Source organism: Lycium barbarum, chromosome 12, assembly GCF_019175385.1.
Source record: "Lycium barbarum isolate Lr01 chromosome 12, ASM1917538v2, whole genome shotgun sequence".
Lineage (NCBI taxonomy): Eukaryota > Viridiplantae > Streptophyta > Magnoliopsida > Solanales > Solanaceae > Lycium > Lycium barbarum.
Window position 1 is genome coordinate 57,201,540 of NC_083348.1, and position 19,353 is coordinate 57,220,892.

At 39.8% G+C, this 19,353-nt stretch overlaps 1 protein-coding gene across 1 annotated transcript; it reads left to right on the plus strand.

Annotated features, from left to right (window-relative positions):
• The first annotated feature begins 4,539 nt into the window (after positions 1-4,539).
• On the plus strand, positions 4,540-9,771 carry LOC132621321 (phosphopantetheine adenylyltransferase). The gene is made up of 6 exons (XM_060335543.1): positions 4,540-4,802; positions 4,893-4,964; positions 8,341-8,400; positions 8,781-8,875; positions 9,285-9,354; positions 9,465-9,771. The coding sequence occupies exons 1-6, from the start codon at positions 4,653-4,655 to the stop codon at positions 9,579-9,581; spliced, it is 564 nt and encodes a 187-aa protein (XP_060191526.1). The 5' UTR covers positions 4,540-4,652; the 3' UTR covers positions 9,582-9,771.
• Positions 9,772-19,353: the final 9,582 nt, after the last annotated feature.

The window sequence follows — 19,353 nt, forward strand, 5'->3', positions numbered from 1 at the left end:
TTCAAGACTTACTTCCAAGGCCAAGATATGGAACTTCAAGCTCTACAAGCGGCATGGATGATAAGGATGACGTTGAAGGCCTTTAGAGGCCCATACAAGACCCACAATGAGGCCTATGATATGTGGGAGGTGGCTTGGGTGAGGCTTGAAGAAGAAGCTACTAGAAAAGGGACCAAATGCGCAAAGTGGCCAAACGTGCAAATAGGGACATTTCTGCAAATTGGCTACATGTGCAAACTTGGACAAGGTCAGGAGTTGGCTATTTGTGCAAAGAAGGTTATGCTTGCAAGAAGGCCATGCATGCAAGGTTGATTAGAGGGCCATCTATGCAAGGAAGGGCGTGTTTGGCCCTTGAAGGCCAATTCTTGAATTGAAGACTACACTAAGAAAACTAGCCAAACAAGGCCCTTACTTCATTAAGGGTAGCATTGTAATTGCCTATTAGTCTTCTTTACTTAGCTTGTAAATATAGCTTGTCTTTCATTTCATTACCTAGATTTTGATGATGAATATTTGAGTGATGATAGGATTATCATAGTTTGTTTAGCTAGGGTTTAACTTAGTTTAGTAGATTTAATGGTGGATTCCATTGTTGGTCTTTGAACCGTTTATTTCCAGTGATTTCATGAAGATTGTTCGTTGGTGGATATCATCCAAATATCTTGCCTTGAATTCATATTGCTTTGGTTCTTTTGGGTTGTTGAATTCAAATTAGAAGGGTTAGGTTTCATATACCTAGATTTGTCTATAGGATTCCCCCCATTTGGGTCAAGTATTTATCCTTTTTTTCTCATCCTTTTTTTTCGTATCTTTAAATTCTGCGTTTTGGATTGATTTGATTTCACCCCCAAATCGATCCGTATCAATATGGACGCCGTATGATCAGATTTTGGGTCAGCTGCCGGTGTTTTGTAGGGCTGGTGAGCACATGTGGATGGCACGGTGTCCATTGATCCATATGGACATCGTTGAGCATCACGTGCCCGACCGCGTGTTAGGGCATGTACAGAACATACCCGCGGCTACACGTTGGGAGCACGCCCACTATACCAGGGACGAGCGTTCGATCGACAATATGGCATGAGGGGAGCGTATTGACTAGGAAGTTGATGCATGGAACGCAAGGATGACGACTCTAGCGGCGGTCGGACATGACACTCCGATCCATGAGTACATGACGTGCTACATGCATATCACTCGCTCCTTGATTGCCAACCTATCGACGCCTCGTCCTGATGGCCGAGGATATGCATCACTCTCAGGAGCGTATGAGGCGCTGGTAAGTTTTATTAGTCTTAAACTTAATCCATCGTCTTATTATGTATTACTTTACGAATTTATTCAATTCTTAAAATTTGCAAATATATGCAGCTACTGATGACTCTGATGATACGCCATGAGAGCATTCCCCTTACGGAGTCCACCTACCCCGGGATAGCGGCATATGCAGCACGGATAGTTCAGCTTACCGACACTAGTATGACACGGGCACAGAAGTGGCATCGTGTAGATGAGGATGTTCCAGAGCCTTCTCCAGATCCTGTACCAGAGGGTGTTCCAGAGGGTGGTAGGGCTAATAGCGGTGGTCGGGCTGATAGAGGTGGTCGGGCTAGCAGAGGTGGTCGGGCTGGCAGAGGTCTAGTAGATGAGCCTGACGATATAGCCCGTAAGGCTCTGTCGGCTATAGATATCCCGTCGACTTCTTCTTCCAGGCCGTCGACTTCACAGAGACCTGGATATACGCCAGAGATGTTCGCACATTATGATCCTTGGTCATCATTTCTACAGGTGGAAGTTAGTGATCTATATATGGGAGACGGACATGAGGACTTAGACTTGGATATTATTTTCGATGACTACTCTCTTCGTCATACAGCCAGGCCTACGGCACCATCTGCATCTCCGGCTCCGTGGGCCCCTTAGAAGCCCTCTCACATGCTATCTCAGGAGCCCGTCGACACACAGGTTTTTTTTTACAATAAAATAATGTATTAATTAATTATTTTATTAATCTAAACTAAATTATTTACATGTATTATAGGTTCATTCTTCTGCGCCTGTGGACCCGTCTCCTCTTGTTCAGATTGGCCCGTCTCCACCTCCAGCTACAGCTCCGGGTAGCGCTCAGGAGACCGTTGAGGAGCCAGCTAAGGAGCCCTCTGACCAGCCATCTCAGGAGACCGTTGACACACAGGTTTGTTTTTTTACAAAGAAATAATTTATTAAATAATTGTTTATATGTTATTTCATGTTTAGTTTATGAAACATTAAATTGTTTATATGTTATTTTAGATTCATTCTTCTGCTCCTGTGATCCAGTCCCCTTCGATTGAGTCATCTCCTGAGGCATCTAATGAGGCTACTCAGGTTTCGACCGCCGCCGTCTCCTACAGGAAGCATATTTTCACCCAGGGCCTGACGAAGGGAAGAAAGGATGATCATGGCATAAATCATCCTGTCACTAAGAGGAGGAGAGAGGATCCCGATGATAGTGAGGGTGGTGGGGTTAGGAGGATCCTTAGGCCTTAGGAGATTGTGTATTTGTAAATAAAATGTACATTTTATGTTAATATTATATATATTTTTGGGTATTATTTTTTTAATGATAATTAGTTATTTTAGTATTTATTATCGATTAATAATAACTCGTGCGACGTCCTATATTAATTAGAACCCTATAAAATATGACAATTAAACTTAAATATATCAAGTTTCCAAACTTACTTCGGAGCACTTTACAACGCCTAAAACGACGATCCAAATATATATGTATACTTGATGTAACGAAACAACATTATTGTACGCTAAAAAAAGGGAAAATACATAAAAAAAAACCCCAACGTATAGCCAGATTAATTATGAAGCACCCAACCTTTGCGGGCGACCTATTACCCCCCCCCCCCCCCCCCCCCCCGTCTTAATTTTTCAGTATTTTAGTACCATTTTCTGACTGATGTGGAAAAAAAAAATGAAGCCCAGTTGCACAGTGGAGAGTGTTGCACACTCTCCGCCACATTAGTGCCACGCTGCTGCCACGTCACTGCCATTTTTCCTTTTTTTTTTCATTTGATTTTTCTTTTATTAATTATATTTACGCTAATTAACCTCTAATTAACTATTAAACCATTAATTTTGTCTTCTTCATCACTAAACTCTTCTTCTTCATCACTAAACCCTTCTTCTTCTTCTTCTTCATTTCAAGAAATCCATCAATCCATTTTCTTCCTCCATTAGCACACACACATTCAACCCATTTTCTTCCTCCATTAACACACACACACACACACATTCAACCCATTTTCTTCCTCTATTAACAACACACATTCAACCCATTTTCTTCAACCCATTTTCTTCCTCCATTAACACACGCACATTCAACCCATTTTCTTCTTCCATTAACACACACATTCAATTTAATCATCAATCATAAAGAGCTTATTTTCAAGAAACATTCAACCCATTTTCTTCAACCCATTTTCTTCCTCCATTAAAACCCATTTTCTTCAACCCATTTTCTTCCTCCATTAGCACACACACATTCAACCCATTTTCTTCCTCCATTAACACACACATTCATTTGAAGGCAAATCAAACACCAAAATATTTTTAACCATTTTCTTCAACCCATTTTTAATATTTTATGTACCTCCTGTTGCTGCTGCGTTGTTGCTGCTGCTGCTGCGGAGGAGGCGGCGATGTGGCGGCGGCGGCGGCGGCGGCGGTTGAGGAGAAAGAAGAAGAAAGAGAAAAATAAATTGCATTTAACAATTGAAATGTGGAAGAGAGGGAGGGAAGGTGTCTTCAATGTCTTCTTTCTCAATTTTAAGCATCTGAGTTGCAACATTTCATTTTTTTCAATTCACTCGTCATAATTTTTTTTTGCCACGTCAGTCGAAAATGGTACTAAAATACTGAAAAATTAAGACTGGGGGTAATAGGTCGCCCGCAAAGATTGGGTGCGTCATAATTAATCTGGCTATACGTTGGGGGGGGGGGGGGGTTGGTGGTTTATGTACTTTCCCCTAAAAAAAATATTAAGCTCTATATAAAATATTTATATTCCGATGTTTTGAAACGTGACTACTCTTCGGTCAAAGTACGAAAAAAAACTTAAATATAACAAGTTTTCAAACTTACTTCGGAGCACTTTACAACCCCTAAAACGACGATCCAAATGTATATGTATACCTGATATAATGAGCCAATATTATTGTACACTAAAAAAAATATAAAGTTCTATATAAAATATTTATATTCCGGTGTTTTGAAACGTGACTAATCTTCGGTCAAAGTACGAAAAAAAGCTTAATTTTGAGTTTGATTTTCAAAGAATAAAGGCTGGGGGAGACCGGGGTTTCACGCACAAAATCTGTACGTGAAAGGGCCAAAGTGTAAATGTACACTTTGGCCCTTTCACTTGGTTCCTTTTTTTTTTTAACAGATTAGTTTGGTTGCAAAATTATTTTTTTTTGAGTTAAAAAAGTTGGGGACCCTAGTAGGTGAGACCGAGAATCCGAATATGCTTGGGGATCAAAGAAGGAAAGTTTGGAGTACATGCAAATGTGGCAAAAATGAGTAGTTTGGGGTCTGATTCACCAGTTTGGTGAAACAACTTTTGACCTGTTCAAACATATGACTATCATAATCATATCATGGAATATTGTCGAGTGAAGAAGAAGCAGATGGATGAAGCAAAAGCAAACCCCAACAAGTCCACCTTATCTCCACCTAATTCCTACACATCAGTAGTTCTTGGAGGTACTTTTGATCGTTTACACGATGGTCACCGCCTTTTTCTTAAGGTACCCTTTTCCTCCTTAATAATAATAATCTCATTCATCAAAACGAAAAATCTTACTAATAAGTTATGGGTTTTTCTTTTTCTTTTGTAGTCGGCTGCGGTATTGGCGAAGGATCGAATTGTCGTTGGTGTTTGCGATGGTCCAATGTTGACTAACAAACAAGTAATTTTCATGTTTATACTTAGTTTCTTTCTTAAGCTTTGCTACTACAGAATTATAAGCTGTCATGTGATTGAGTCTTGCCGTTTCCTCTATGTAAATTTTGTTAAAAAAAAAAAAGAAGTGGCTTTTACACAGCCACGTGAAGTGAGAATTGCGTCTTCTTGTTCTTTGTCCTACTATTCATTTGCGTCAAAATATCAAAGACCCATTTCATATTGAACCGAAATGAGATAACCCTTTTCGTTTGAGCTTTGGTGCTTTTGGCTAATGGGTATTGGTTTTCTTGACTTTTATTCAAGATTTAGTTTGGTGGTATTTTGCTCTTTCTCAAATGAAGTTTTGATTTTTCGTTAACATAGTGTGTCGTTGCTTGAGTGTAGATCAAGAATGTTTGGAATGATCAGAAATTGGTGTTGTGCTGTGATTGGTTGAGAAGTGTTTGTATATCTGCTGCAAATCCTCCAAAAGAACTTATTTTTCTGTGGTTTCGAGGTAGCTTGAACTTGTAGTCAATGTGATTATTGAGCATATTTTTGTGAGAATCAGATAGTTTAGCACATGAACCAATCAGGAGTATTTGTCTAAGTGTAATCCCACAAGTGGGGTCTGGGGAGGGTAGTGTGTACGCAGACCTTATCCCTACCTTGGGAGGTAGAGAGACTGTTTCCGATAGACCCTTGGCGCAAGGAAAAGCATTTCAAAGCAGTTTGAAAAAAGAAAATAACGTGAGTGAAGAAGCCATGGAAAAATACTAAAGAAAGCATGACATAACATTCTTAAAAAGGTAAGTACAAGAAAAGTTGCAAGAACTTCACTCTATTTCAGTAGATAAAACCTTCTGCTGTAATTGGGTCTATTCACATTCCTTCCTTAATCCATAGAAGTCCCAAGAAACGTTCTCAAGTTCTTATATCATTTAGTTCACATAACTTAGACAAGAAACCAACAAAAGATATACATAATGGATTTTTTTTTTTTAAAGAAATCATTACATACCAACTTGAGATTTGATAAAGCTTGATTAAGATATAGTATAAGCTTCAACTTGCCCTGGTGTGTAATCAATTCACTCCTCCTAACATTCAACTCCTCTACCTTTCTAGCAGAGCCTACCAAATTGTCATCCGAGAGCCTTATGGTCTCCTTCAATTCCGTTATCCTATCACACCCCTCAGCAATCTTTGAATTTAAATCCTCTAACTGCCCTTGTGCCTCGAAAAAGGAATTCGAACGCAACACAATCTCCGTGACAAGTGCAATTCCACTACATCGAAATACTGTGATAGCTTATCCTGCGTAACCGAATTTTCCACATTGGTCCTAAATGGGCACACAGCTTTAAAAGTGGCACAATCCTCTATCTCAAAATCCTCTCTGAAGTATAGCGCGGGGACTTCCTTCAAGCAGGCAACGAGGGCATTTTGGTCATTTTGATCGTGGAGGGACTCGAGTTTTTATGCTGTTGTGGAAATGACCTTATGGGTCGGAAATGGATTAGAGATAGGATTCGAAATTGGGGAGACGGGTATCGGATCCAGGTTTGGGTGATAAGGGAAGGAAGTCGGGTGTAGGGATAGATGATGAAGTGAACCACCACCAAAACCCGTCGGCTTTTCCGGCATGTGGGTTGTTGAGAATGGAGGCTAAGCTTTGGTTATGGGTGCTGGCATCGGAAATTGATTTGGTTAAGAATGGAGTATTGGTGATAGTAGTAGGACGACTTTTGAACCTTACCCAAAGTCAGGAGTATTTATCTGTTTCTGATAATATGAGATTATCTGATATGAGTTTGAGCTATGTACTCTTTTAGAAGTTGTGTTGATAATGATTTAAATTGGAAAGGACCTCTAGGATTAGCTGTGCTTGCCAGCTGAAGTGAAGGTAATATTGGATAACTCTGGCAAGAGGGTTTTTCTTAAGCAATCAAAGGTCCACTTGATTTGTTGTAATGGCTTCAATTAGAAGAGCATTGTCCCCACTTGACAGAGATGCGAAGGCAACTGTTGCTCCTTCTCTAATGGGGTTTCACATGCTATGTCAGGATAGCAACACATATGTTCATCATGTGTAACTCAATATGCTCATTCACATCTGCTCTGTTTTCTTGACGCTTTATTAATTTCCCACAGTAAAGAGTGGTGTAAGTAGACTCGGCATAACTTCCACCGTGAATGCTATATTTTTCCAGTTATTCACATTTTGATCTTGTAGTCCATTGTGCTAGTCAAAGATGCTATATGCTATATGTTTTATTAATTTTTTTTTTCTCTCTTTGGATATTTTGATTATCATACTCCCTCTGTTTCAATTTATGTGAACCTATTTCCTTATTAGTCTGTGCCAAAAAGAATGACCTCTTTATATAATTGGAAACAATTTACCTTTATGAAATGATTTATAGCCACACAAACCATATGTGACTCATTTAACACCACAAGTTTAAAAGTCTTCTCCTCTTTCTTAAACTCCGTGCCTAGTCAAATGGGTTCACATAAATTGAAACGGAGGGAGTATTAGTTTGCCGCATTTACTGTTACTTTTCTTCATAGTGCTTATCTATGCTATTTTTTCATGACTTCTTTATTTTCTTCAATTCTTATCTAACTTTTTTGTCATGCTTTCTCTTGAGCTGAGGGTCTTCCGGAAACAGCCTCCCTGTCTTCCAGGGTAGGGGTAAGGTCTGCGTACACTCTACCCCCCAGACCCCACTTGTGGGATTACACTTGGTATGTTGTTGATATTTTTAGTCCTTAATTTCTTCTTGTTGGGAAACAGGTATGAAACTGCTTATCAACTTATGATACTTTTGAAGTAAATACCAAAAAGAGGCTACTGTCTGCGGTGCCAAGTTATCCCCTTGATACCATCTTCAATTTTGTTGAATGATATTGCTTAGAAGTTTGTTATTTACATGGAGGAGCCTTTTACAGGATACATTTTATGGGACATCTCTTTATGTTCTCACATTTTCCTGTGTTCTTTGGCCCAAGGTTGTAGTTGCATCACTAGGTTACCATCACCTTCCTAGCCAAACATTTCTTTCTGCCTTATTATTTATCTAAACAGGACTTACAAAAAATTCCAAACCGTGTCCTTGCAAGAGGCGTTAATAAATTTCTAGGGCTTTTAAAGCTATTTCATAATCATCTCCATGGACATTTGATGAGCCAAGGTGTTAAAAATCCCGTGATTGATTTATCCAATAAGGACGGTTTTGAGTTTTAAGTACAATATTATCTTATGTTTTCAGATGAGTCCAATCCTCTTACTCTAACATAGTTAAATTTCAATGTTTCACTCCATTTGTAACTTTTTGTAGTCTTCCTCCCATCATAGCTCTTCATGCAGTGCTTAAATATTCATCTTCCTTTGGCAGTATGCTGATCTGATAGAGCCAATTGAGCTAAGAATGCAACATGTAGAAGATTACATCAAGGTACTTGAAGCTCAAAATTTTATGTTCATTTATTCTTCTATCAACTGGTTTGGAAAGTATAATTTGATATTGAATGTCATAGAAAGAGCCTTCTGTACTGGTTCAGCTGAGATAGTGGGTTTGAATGGAATATGTCCAATCTTTTTCTGTGTCGATGTGAATCTTGCCTAGAGCTACAAATGCTTTTTCTTTCTGAAGGCTTTGGCTGAGAAAAGTGTGCTGTAGCTGATGCTTTGGCTGTTAGTAGCATACTAGAGTTTGATTTGGAAGCAAATTAGTGCACCATCAAACCCACATCACATCATCCATCATGCAGAAGGCTTTTCCTACTTGTATTGTGATGACAATGACATGTTCCTTGCTGCAAACCGTACATCCAGTCTATAAAACCTGAGCTGATAGTGGAAGTAGAACCAATAGTTGATCCCTATGGTCCATCTATCGTCGATGAGAATTTGGAGGCCATCGTCGTCAGGTGCGTAAAAAATCTTTACATGTCTGCTTCTACTGATTTAGATCTGTTTCTCCTTTTTCCAGCGAAGGTTTAGACATGCATTCTCTTATACCCAGAGGCTACTATGGAATTGTTACCTAGGCATCTCATCATCAAGTTCTTTCTACAAATTATTGCATTTATATATTGCTTTTGAGTTTCCTCGCAACATTATGAAAATTTTAAGTTTTGAAATGTTGAATCTTATGAACATTGCTCTAGCAGTACTCATTTCGTCATTACCAAATTTAGTAAAGCATAATTTGACGGTGATAGCAAGTTGTAATTTCTCAAAATTACTTTGGTAGTTTTTTTTTGTTTTTTTTTGAAATGGCAAGTGTATTACTTTAGTGGTAGTGTTAGGTTGCTAATTAAAGTTATTTTGTGATAGCAAGGAGACATTGCCTGGTGGACTGTCTGTTAATAGGAAGAGGGCTGAGAAAGGACTCTCTCAGCTAAAGGTCCGACTCGTGCCTCCTAAGAGCACTGTCCTTTGGGTTACTGTATTCGGCTTTCTATCATTTGTTTTATTTTGTCAACTATGAAATTGTATGTTGAAAATGTTCTGCAGATCGAAGTTGTGGATCTAGTCTCTGAAGAATCAAGTGGAGACAAACTGAGTTCCACTGCTTTGAGAAAGATTGAAGCTGAGAAGATCAGGGAGGATCATCCAGAAAGCCAAAGTTAACTTTTTTCTTGTCTAGACTTCTGTCAAAGGAGTTTCTCTTTACTTTATTTCAATTTGCTTTGTTAGGATTCACAAGGAAACACTGTAGCCATCATAGATGTGAAATTGTCTTGGAAAATAATAATTTCTTCAGAATCATAATGGAGCTGTTTCCACAGTTGGTTGTCAATCTATAAAATGTGTTTATTGATTCGTGCGCCTACTCGCTTCCTCTCAACCCCCCAACCGCCACCTCTTCATTTTGTTTTTTCTCTGATTCCCCTTTTCCTTTCTATTTATATATACATTTATCTTCGGAAAGAGGAATGGGGATCCAACTATAGTAATTGGACTTTGGTGAGCTTAAGAAGCCAGTTACAGCCTTTCTCTTAATCGGACTTTGGTGAGCTTAAGAAGCCAGTTACAGCCTTTCTCTTAATCTTGAGAACCAAGAGAGATACAAGGCTTTAATGAACATCCAGAGAAGTTTGGACAAGCTTCATCAAGTCTTTCTTGATATGGCTGTTCTTGTTGAGAAACAGGGTGAACAAAATGATGATATTGAGCATAATATGGCTGCTGCTAGAAGCTTTGTTAGTGGAGGAACTAACAGTCTGTTCTACGCTAAGCGGATGAAGAAAAAGGAAAAGATGTGGCTATGTTGGATATGGACTGTGGGATTGATCATCTTACTGGTTTCTTCATTTCATTGTTGACCTATTGATATTTAGTGACTTGAAAAGAGAAGGTTGATTTTTGGTTAATATTTTTTGGGATTTTAGTCTATAACTCTTCCATTTGGGTTTTCTGAGGTCAAGAGATTTTCTGTTATACACTGAGATAGGTGGACATGTTGAACAGAAATCTCCTAATGCTTCGTTCATCTTATGACCAATAAGAAATATTTCATAGATAATTATCTTAAATTAATAATTGTAGTCAGTGTTGTCACGCCCCAACTCGGGAAACATGCGGGCACCTATCATTTTTCCACCTCGGTAGGCGAACCCGTCCCTTAAGCAACACCCAAACAAGTAAATGAAATCAACTCCCAACAATAATATAAATAAGTCTGATATACAAGTAATAATAAATGCAGAATAATACATGCCCAAATGAATCTGGTCTAACTCGTATAAGAGCTACTACATAGATGAAGTCTGAATACATAGTCTCATAATGAAATATTGTCTCAAGGATAGAAATAAGCCATCCGGACTGCAGATCTGCCAAGTGCTCACCCTGGATGCTAGTGAATCAGGCCTCGGGATCAGTCACGAGGGGTGGAAGTCTCTCCAACAGCGTACTCTGCACTCATAGAAAGAGTACAACAAGGTAGCATCAGTCCAAAACATGATATTGAGTAAGCATCATAGGCCGACAACAATTAGATCATGCATGCAAACAAGGAAATAGAAAGATAATCATGCTCATAGATAGATACAAGTCAACAAGTCCAAGTAGTACAATCAATTACCAATGATGTCTCAAATATTTCATGAGTCCAAACATAACCAAATAATCACCTAATAACTCAAATATCACCGAAGATCAATTTCAACCCAAATGACAGTAAGAACATGTAATGTGTATGCAAATGAAATGCAATGCAATGCAATGCTACACACATGCTCCGGGGGGACGATGTCCACCTCTCGACAGTCATGACCCACAGGGGACCGCTAAGTCCATGTACCGTCATTCCGTATCACACAACCTAGAATGACTCCTTGATGTGCCGTGAAATTATGGCACATCTAATGCTTTTTAACTCTAAGTTTTATTTGTTTTCGAGCAAGTTTGTGTTAGTTTGATGAGTTTTGTGTGTTGTGCAGGTATTCCGAAGTTAGAATGCTCGGAAAGCAAAAAATGAGGAAAAGAAGTGACCTGTTCTGATATGCATTAAGGACGGACCATCAACATGCTCGACGGTCCGTCGAGTTGCCTCGTCGATAAGTTCCTGCAAAGTCACAAAGTCATCAGATTGTCGACTTGCACCGTCGACATGATCGATGGTCCGTCGAAGTGCGTCGACGATAGAAGTCATGCAAAGTGAAAAATATGTCATCAGATCGTCGTCATGCTTGTCGAACATGTCGACGACCGTCGAAGTGCAACGACGACCCGTCAAAGTGCAAACCGAGCTGGAACAAGACTGGGATTGATTATTCCGAGTTTAACCTGTGTAAATACCTGTTTAGGTTTTATTTTTCGGACATCTGGAGTTTTAGAGTTGTAGTAATTACTTTTGAGTTGTTATTACTTTTGAAGATTTTCTAGACAAATTACATTCGTTACTTTCAAGTTTTATTCGAAAGTTCAATACAAAATTCAATTATGCAATCTTCAATCTTTTATTGTTTTCTTGTTGCCATGAGTAGCTAAACACCTTTACTAAGGTTGTGAACCCAAGGATGGGTGTGTTGTGATTGGGGATCGTGCAAGATATACGCATAATGGATTGTTAGGGTTTATTTGTTCTTCGTTTTCATCATATAGTTAGTGGTTGCAAACATTAGCTAACGCCATAAACTTTAGTTTATTTGGGAAAATAGCTAAGGTTAGGTAAGAACAAATAACAAGAACTCAAGGCTTTGAACCTTGTTTAATAAATTCACTTAGGAATAAGAGGAATTTACTTGGCATAATTAACCGTTCTTCATGCATACTTTCTTATCTTTGGAAAAAGCATAGAAAGAAATAATCTTTTCTTATTGGAAAATAGTTCAGATTCACATAGAGGTTAAGTGCATCCATACAAACGATCCATTAGAAGTATATCAAGATCGATACCCATGATCATACACTTTATCTGACGGGGACACAACCTTGGTTTTTTTTACCCATATATTTACAACTTTAAATTTCTAGTCACTTTAAATTAGTCCACAAACCAAAACAACTATAAAACCTTTTTTCTGGAATACACCAGAAGCGCAAGATTAGTATAATACTTGTTTAGTAATTTTTTCACACCATATTCTCTGTGGGATTCGACCCCAACCTCATTGGGTTACTATATTTGACATCGTCTGCTTTACGTTATTAAAAGTGTAAATTTGAGAGTATCAAATTTTGGCGCCGTTGCCGGGGAATACGGTTTTGAAATTAGTAAATAGTGTTTACTCTTCTTAAAATATTTGTCATATTCCAACACACCTTGTTTGCTACCTTGTAAACCAGGTAATCATGGCCAATAACGAACTTCCAGGCGAGAATGTTTTTGCTAATGAATCAGAAGCAGATGAAGACTTTGCATCTGCAATCATTCATTCGAGGGTGATTGCTTCTACTATCAAGTTTGATAATTCCCTCTATCATATGCTCAAACAAGAGGGATACTTTTGGAATGCATTCGATGATGACCCTCACCAATATATAACAAACTTTCTGGATGTGTGCTCTCAGCATATCCAGCGGGGTGTGACTCAAGAAGTGGTACGGCTGAAACTCTTCAAATATTCGTTAGCCGGAGAAGCGAGAAAATGGTTCACAAAGCTGTCCCAAAACTCTATTGCTACATGAGAAGAGATGGTCAAAGTGTTTTTCAGGAAGTGGTATCCCCTGAGCAAAAGAGTTGAAATTCGTGATCAAATTTATGAGTTCAAACAACGTAATGGGGAACAACTTTTTGAAGGTTGGGAGAGGTATAAAGAATATTTGAATAGGAGTCCGAACCATGGGTTTCCGAATCAGATTTTAAAGGAGAAGTTCTACAGAGGGTTGGATCCTATGACCCAAGCGATAGCCAATAATGCTGCCAGCGGGTGTTTCGTGAATAAGTCCTATGCTACTATTACCGATATGCTTGATCGATTGACTACACACAGTCAAGCATAGCATTCAAGTAATTCTGATGGGCTATCACTTGGAACACCGTTGATTCAAAATATTGTGAAAGATAGCCGGGAAATGCAGCAGACATTGGCACAATTGGCCACTAGTCTATCTTTACTGACAAAGAGGCTTGATGAGAGGGAATCGAAGAAGGTGAACGTGTGTGAAGATATCTTAAGCATGCCGCCTGGAATGTACCAATACCAAGAAGGTCCATATCAAGAGGGTCCCCCTCAGCCAGTTGAGAATCTTCAATATGCAGATTATGTAGCGAAAGGGGATGTTTCTGGGCCAAATCAGAGATATTGAAGACCTCAATAAGGGCAAGGTGTATACAACCAATGGAACTACAACAACAACCAAGGGAACTACAATAACAACTATGGTGGGCCGAACCAAGGTAGATACAACAACAACAATGGTAACTTCGGGAATAGAAGTTCCAACCCTTACATTCCACCAAAGGGTCAATCTAATGATCAAGGTAGTTCGAGGTTGGAGTCAATGCTTGAAAAAGTGTTGGCAAGTCAGACAAACACTGAAAAGACATTATCTAGACTATTAGAGACAGTGGTACACTGAAAAGACATTATCTGGACTATCAGAGACAGTGGTTTCTCATTCAGCAGCTATTTAGAATCTTGAACAGCAGATGCGTGATCTTTCTAGAGATCAGCATCCTGCTAGAAAAGTTGGGCTTCCTGCTTGAAAAGTTGGGCTTCCTAGTGATACTATTCCAAACCCGATGAATGGTGGGGGCGTGGAATGTACTGTTGCTATTAGCACGAGGAGTGGTAAAATACTTCAAGGTGCTGACAAAAAGATGGTTGATCTAGATCCAATTATTGAGGAAGAAGAGGTGCATTTTGATGTGCCTATTATTGATGAGGAGGTTCGTGGTGAAGAAAAAGTTGATGATATTCCAGAAGTTGCTGCTGATACAAGGAAACACACGATAAAAAGGGCTCTTTCCTCTTTGACTCAGATGTACAAAGCAAAGCCTCCCTTTCCTTAAAGGTTGGCAAAGAAGAATGATGATGCTAAGTATCAGAAGTTCTAGGATCAGTTGAAGCAGTTAACAGTGAATTTTCCATTCTTAGATGGTGTCAAAGAGATGCCCGGATTTGCTAAGTTTGTGAAAGACCTGCTTACGAAGAAAAGGTCTGTTCAACATGAGACAGTGAATTTAACTCATCGTGTGAATTTGATTACTGCTTCCACCACAGTTCAGAAGAATGGAGATCCAGGGGCGTTTACCATTCCGTGCAATATTAGGCTTCATGCATTCGCCCGTGCTCTGTGTGAAGATGGGGCAAGTATCAGCTTGATGCCCCTTTCTATTTTCAAACAATTCGAATTGGGGACTCCTAGACCGACCTCTATGCGATTACAGATGGCAGACAGATCTATCAAGAAGCCAGATGGGGTTATAGATGATGTGTTGGTGTAAGTGGGAAAGTTCATGTTGCCCGCTGATTTCATTATTCTAGATTGTGCGGTGGATAGAGATATTCCCATCATCTTGGAAAGACTGTTCCTTGCTATGGGCAGAGCGCTTATGGACTCTGAAAAGAATGAAATTAAGTTCCGAGTGAATGATGAAGAAGTGACTTTCCAAGCAAGCAAGAGGATGAAGTTGCCAAGCGTTTATGAGAGTATCTCGGTTATTAATTCGTTTGATGGGATTGATGATGATGTCGAACATAAAATGGAAGAAGAAAGTTTGGAAGAATCTCTTGCTGCGGTTCTGATGAACTTTGATGCTTATGATATGGAGGGCTACGTGGAAACTATAAATGCGCTTGCGGGTCAGGATTTCTACACTTACCACCCAAGAAAGGTTGATCTTGACCTTGCAAATAGAACTACTCCACCGGCTAAGCCTTCTATTGTTGAGCCACCAAAGCTTGAGCTTAAGCAGCTCCCATCACACTTGAGGTATGAGTTCCTTGGTTCGAACAAGACATTTCCAGTGATCGTTTCAGCATTACTGACTGAGGAACATATTGAGCGTTTAGTGGAGCTTTTGCGCGAGTACAGGCGTGCTATAGGTTGGACCATAGTAGTCATTCGGGGTATTCTTTCTGGTATTTGTGAGCATAAAATTCAGCTAGAGGAGGACAACAAGCCGAGTGTTGAACATCAGCGGAGATTGAACCAGAACATGCAAGAGGTCGTGAAAAATTAGATCATAAAGTGGTTAGATGCTGGGGTAGTGTATCCGATTGCAGACAGCAAGTGGGTGAGTCTTGTTCAATGTGTACCAAAGAAAAGAGGTATCATTGTGGTGCCTAATGCAAAGAATGAGACGATTCCCACTCGTACAGTTACTGGATGGCGTATTTGCATGGGCTATAGGAAACTGAATATTGCCACTTGTAGAGATCATTTTCCCATGCCATTCATTGATCAGATGCTGGATAGGCTGGCTGGGACGTCTTACTATTGCTTCTTAGATGGATACTCGGGCTATAATCAGATCAACATTGCCCTAGAAGACCAAGAGAAGACGACTTTTACTTGTCCTTATAGGATGTTTGCGTTCAGCCGAATGCCCTTTGGGTTGTGTAATGCACTAGCCATTTTTCAGAGGTGCATAATGTCGATCTTTTCTGACATGGTAGAGGAATTCCTGGAGGTATTTGTGGATGATTTCTCTATTGTGGGTGATTCCTTTGATGATTGTCTTGGCCATCTGGGTCAAGTGCTGAAAAGATTTGAGGAGACAAATCTCGTGCTAAATTGGGAGAAGTGCCACTTTATGGTGAAGGAAGGGATCGTTCTCGGTCACAAAATCTCTGAAAAAGTAATTGAGGTCGATCAAGCGAAGATAGATGTGATTGCAAAACTTCCTCCACCCATCTCAGTTAAAGGTGTCCGAAGTTTCTTGGGACATGCAGGGTTCTACAGGCGCTTCATCAAAGATTTCTCCAAGATTGCTAACCCGATATGCAAGCTTCTTGACAAAGAGGCTAAGTTTGTGTTTGATGACAAGTTCTGAAAGGCGTTTAATGAATTAAAGTAGTGCCTCACTGCTGCTCCTGTTATTGTTACTCCTGATTGGTCCTTGCCGTTTGAGTTGATGTGTGATGCTAGTGGTTTCGCGATAGGTGCTGTGCTTGGCCAGGGGCACAATAAAATTATGCACCCGATCTACTATGCTAGTAGGACACTTAATGAGGTGCAGATGAACTACACAGTGACTGAGCAAGAACTGCTTGCAATAATATATGCTTTTGAGAAGTTTCAATAATATTTGCTGGGGTCTAAGGTTGTGGTGTACACTGACCATGCTGCGTTGAGGTATTTAATGGCCAAGAAGGAAGCTAAGCCGCGACTGATTCGTTGGGTCCTTTTGTTGTAAGAGTTTGATTTCGAGGTAAAAGATCGAAAGGGATCCGAAAATCAGGTCGCAGATCATCTCTCTAGGCTTGAGGAAACTGGGGTGCCAACAGAAGAATTTGATATTGAAGATGCGTTTCCAGATGAGCAAGTTTTGGAGGTTTCTATGCAAGTGGCACCCTGGTATACGGATTTTGCCAATTACTTGGTGACTGGTGTCATTCCTGACGAGATCAAATCTTATCAGAAAAAGAAGTTTTTGTGGGATGTTCGTCAGTACTATTGGGATGAAACATACTTATTCAGAACTTGCTCCAATTACATTATTTGGTGTTGTGTTCCAGAAAGTGAGGTATTGGAGATTTTGAAGGCTTTCCACGACTCTCCAGTTGGGGGATATCATAGTGGTACGAGGATTGCTGCAAAGGTTCTCGAATGTGGTTATTATTGGCCTACTCTCTTTCATGATGCTAATTTGATGGTGCAATCTTGCGATAAGTGCCAACGGCAAGGGAATATTGGTAGGAGCCAAGAGATTTCTATGAACTTCGTAATGAAAGTTGAAGTATTCGATGTTTGGGGAATTGATTTTATGAGTCCCTTTGTAAGCTCTTATGGCATGAACTATATCTTGGTGGCTATTGATTATGTTTCTAAATGGGTAGAAGCGGTAGCTTTACCTAATAACGAAGCCAAAAGTGTCATGGGGTTCTTGAAAAAGAACATATTTACTCGTTTTGGTACCCCAAGGGCGATAATAACTGATGGTGGTTCTCACTTTTGCAATAGAGCCTTTGCGGGATTGATGGAGAAGTATGAAGTCAAGCATAGGGTTGCAACCCCTTATCATCCTCAGACAAGTGGGTAAGTTGAAGTCTCTAATCGGGAGATAAAAAGTATTTTAGCAAAAACGGTGAATGCGAATAGAACTGATTGGGCCCGCAAGCTCGATGATGCTCTATGGGCTTACTAGGACTGCCTTCAAGACTCCGATTGGGACTTCGCCTTTCAAGCTAGTTTTTGGTAAAGCATGCCACCTACCAGTTGAACTTGAACATAAGGCCATGTGGGCTTTGAAGAAATTGAACATGAATTAGGAAGAAGCGCAGGCCTATGAAAGTGCAGTGTTATACAAAGAGAGGATGAAGAAGTATCATGACAAAAAGATCCTGAAGCGGGAATTCTACAAGGGTGTCCTATCCTGCTGTTTAATTCTAGATTGAAACTGCTACCGGGCAAATTGAAATCACGGTGGTCAAGTCCCTTTGAAGTGGTAAGCGTCTCACCCTATGGAGCTATTGAATTGAAGTCCGAAGATGGAACTCAGACATTTAAGGTGAACGAGTAGAGGGTGAAGCACTACCATGGTATGATTTCGGGGGATAAAATTGTTGACCGATATCAGTTGAAGCACCTGGGAACGAATTATGACTCGGCAAGTCCTGACTAAGAGTAAATTGGTAACACCGTCATGCTGCAACGTTAAATTAAGCGCTTCTTGGGAGGCAACCCAAGTTTGAAATTCTGCAAATTTTGTTTCTGTAGGTTTTAAGTAACTGGTGTTGAGTGCGCAGGAATTAAAACTCGGAAAACCAGCAAAGTTACGCCAGAGCATAAAGACAGTCCGTCGACATGTCGACGGACTGTCAATGTACAATGACGGTATGCAGAGCTGGACTTCTGAGAGTGAGCAACTACTACTCTGTAGGTAAGTAAGTCGACACGTTCGACAACGCCATCGAAGTGCTCATCAATAGGTCAGCACCTAATTAAGTATTTTGTAGTCGTAAATACGCTTTGACGAGTCGTCGACATAAAAAATTCGAAAATAAATAAATAAAGGCAAAAAAATCACGAATTTAAAAGAAAGTAACGGGTAGAGGTTTAATTTTTCCCACCAGTCGTATATCACTCTCCATCAACTTCCCATAATTTCCTCCATAAATCACCACCCACTATACTATAATCTCCCACCCTAAAAGTTCATACCCACTGATTTTCGAGACCCTCTGCCCTAGTTTCTCTGTTCTGTTCTGAGTTTTATTCAATTTTTAGTCAAGTTTTCTTCAAGTTTCTCTCTAAATCAGGTATGTTGCATAAATTTCGGCCCTTTCTTGGTTTTATGTTAGTAATTCTGTTCGGAAATCTCCAAAAAACATTACCTAGGGCTCCTAACTTAATGGATATAGAGAATGGGAACTTGGTGTGTGTTTACACCATGACTAAATCAGTTGGGGTTGTGTTAAATGGGTTGGGGTAGTGATATATGTGATTTTTAATGCAAAGGGTAGAGACTATGACTTAGGATTTGTACTTGTTGAATGAAATCAATGCTTAAATTTGCAGAATTATGAAATTGTTGGTTGGGGGTAGGGAATTTGGTATGGCTGCTGTTAGTAAGACTCGTGGGAACGAGAATATCGTGCCCCCGTTGAGTCGGCGGGCATTTTGATGAACTTATTGGTTCATTATACATGCCAATGGTCCGTAAAAGAGGAATTCTATTGAAGCATGAAATTTGAGGAGTGAAGACTGAGTAACTCTAACGGGTTGGAGGGTATTTCGATTAAAAATCTCGATTTGATATCGCTATGCCCACCAAACAAAACCCGGA

Excerpts from the sequence above, each read along its gene's own strand:
- LOC132621321 (XM_060335543.1), top strand. The coding sequence starts at position 4,653 with ATGGAATATTGTCGAGTGAAGAAGAAGCAGATGGATGAAGCAAAAGCA. Across the intron at positions 4,965-8,340 it reads CAATGTTGACTAACAAACAA|TATGCTGATCTGATAGAGCC; the intron begins GTAATTTTCATG and ends TTCCTTTGGCAG. Across the intron at positions 9,355-9,464 it reads AAGGACTCTCTCAGCTAAAG|ATCGAAGTTGTGGATCTAGT; the intron begins GTCCGACTCGTG and ends AATGTTCTGCAG.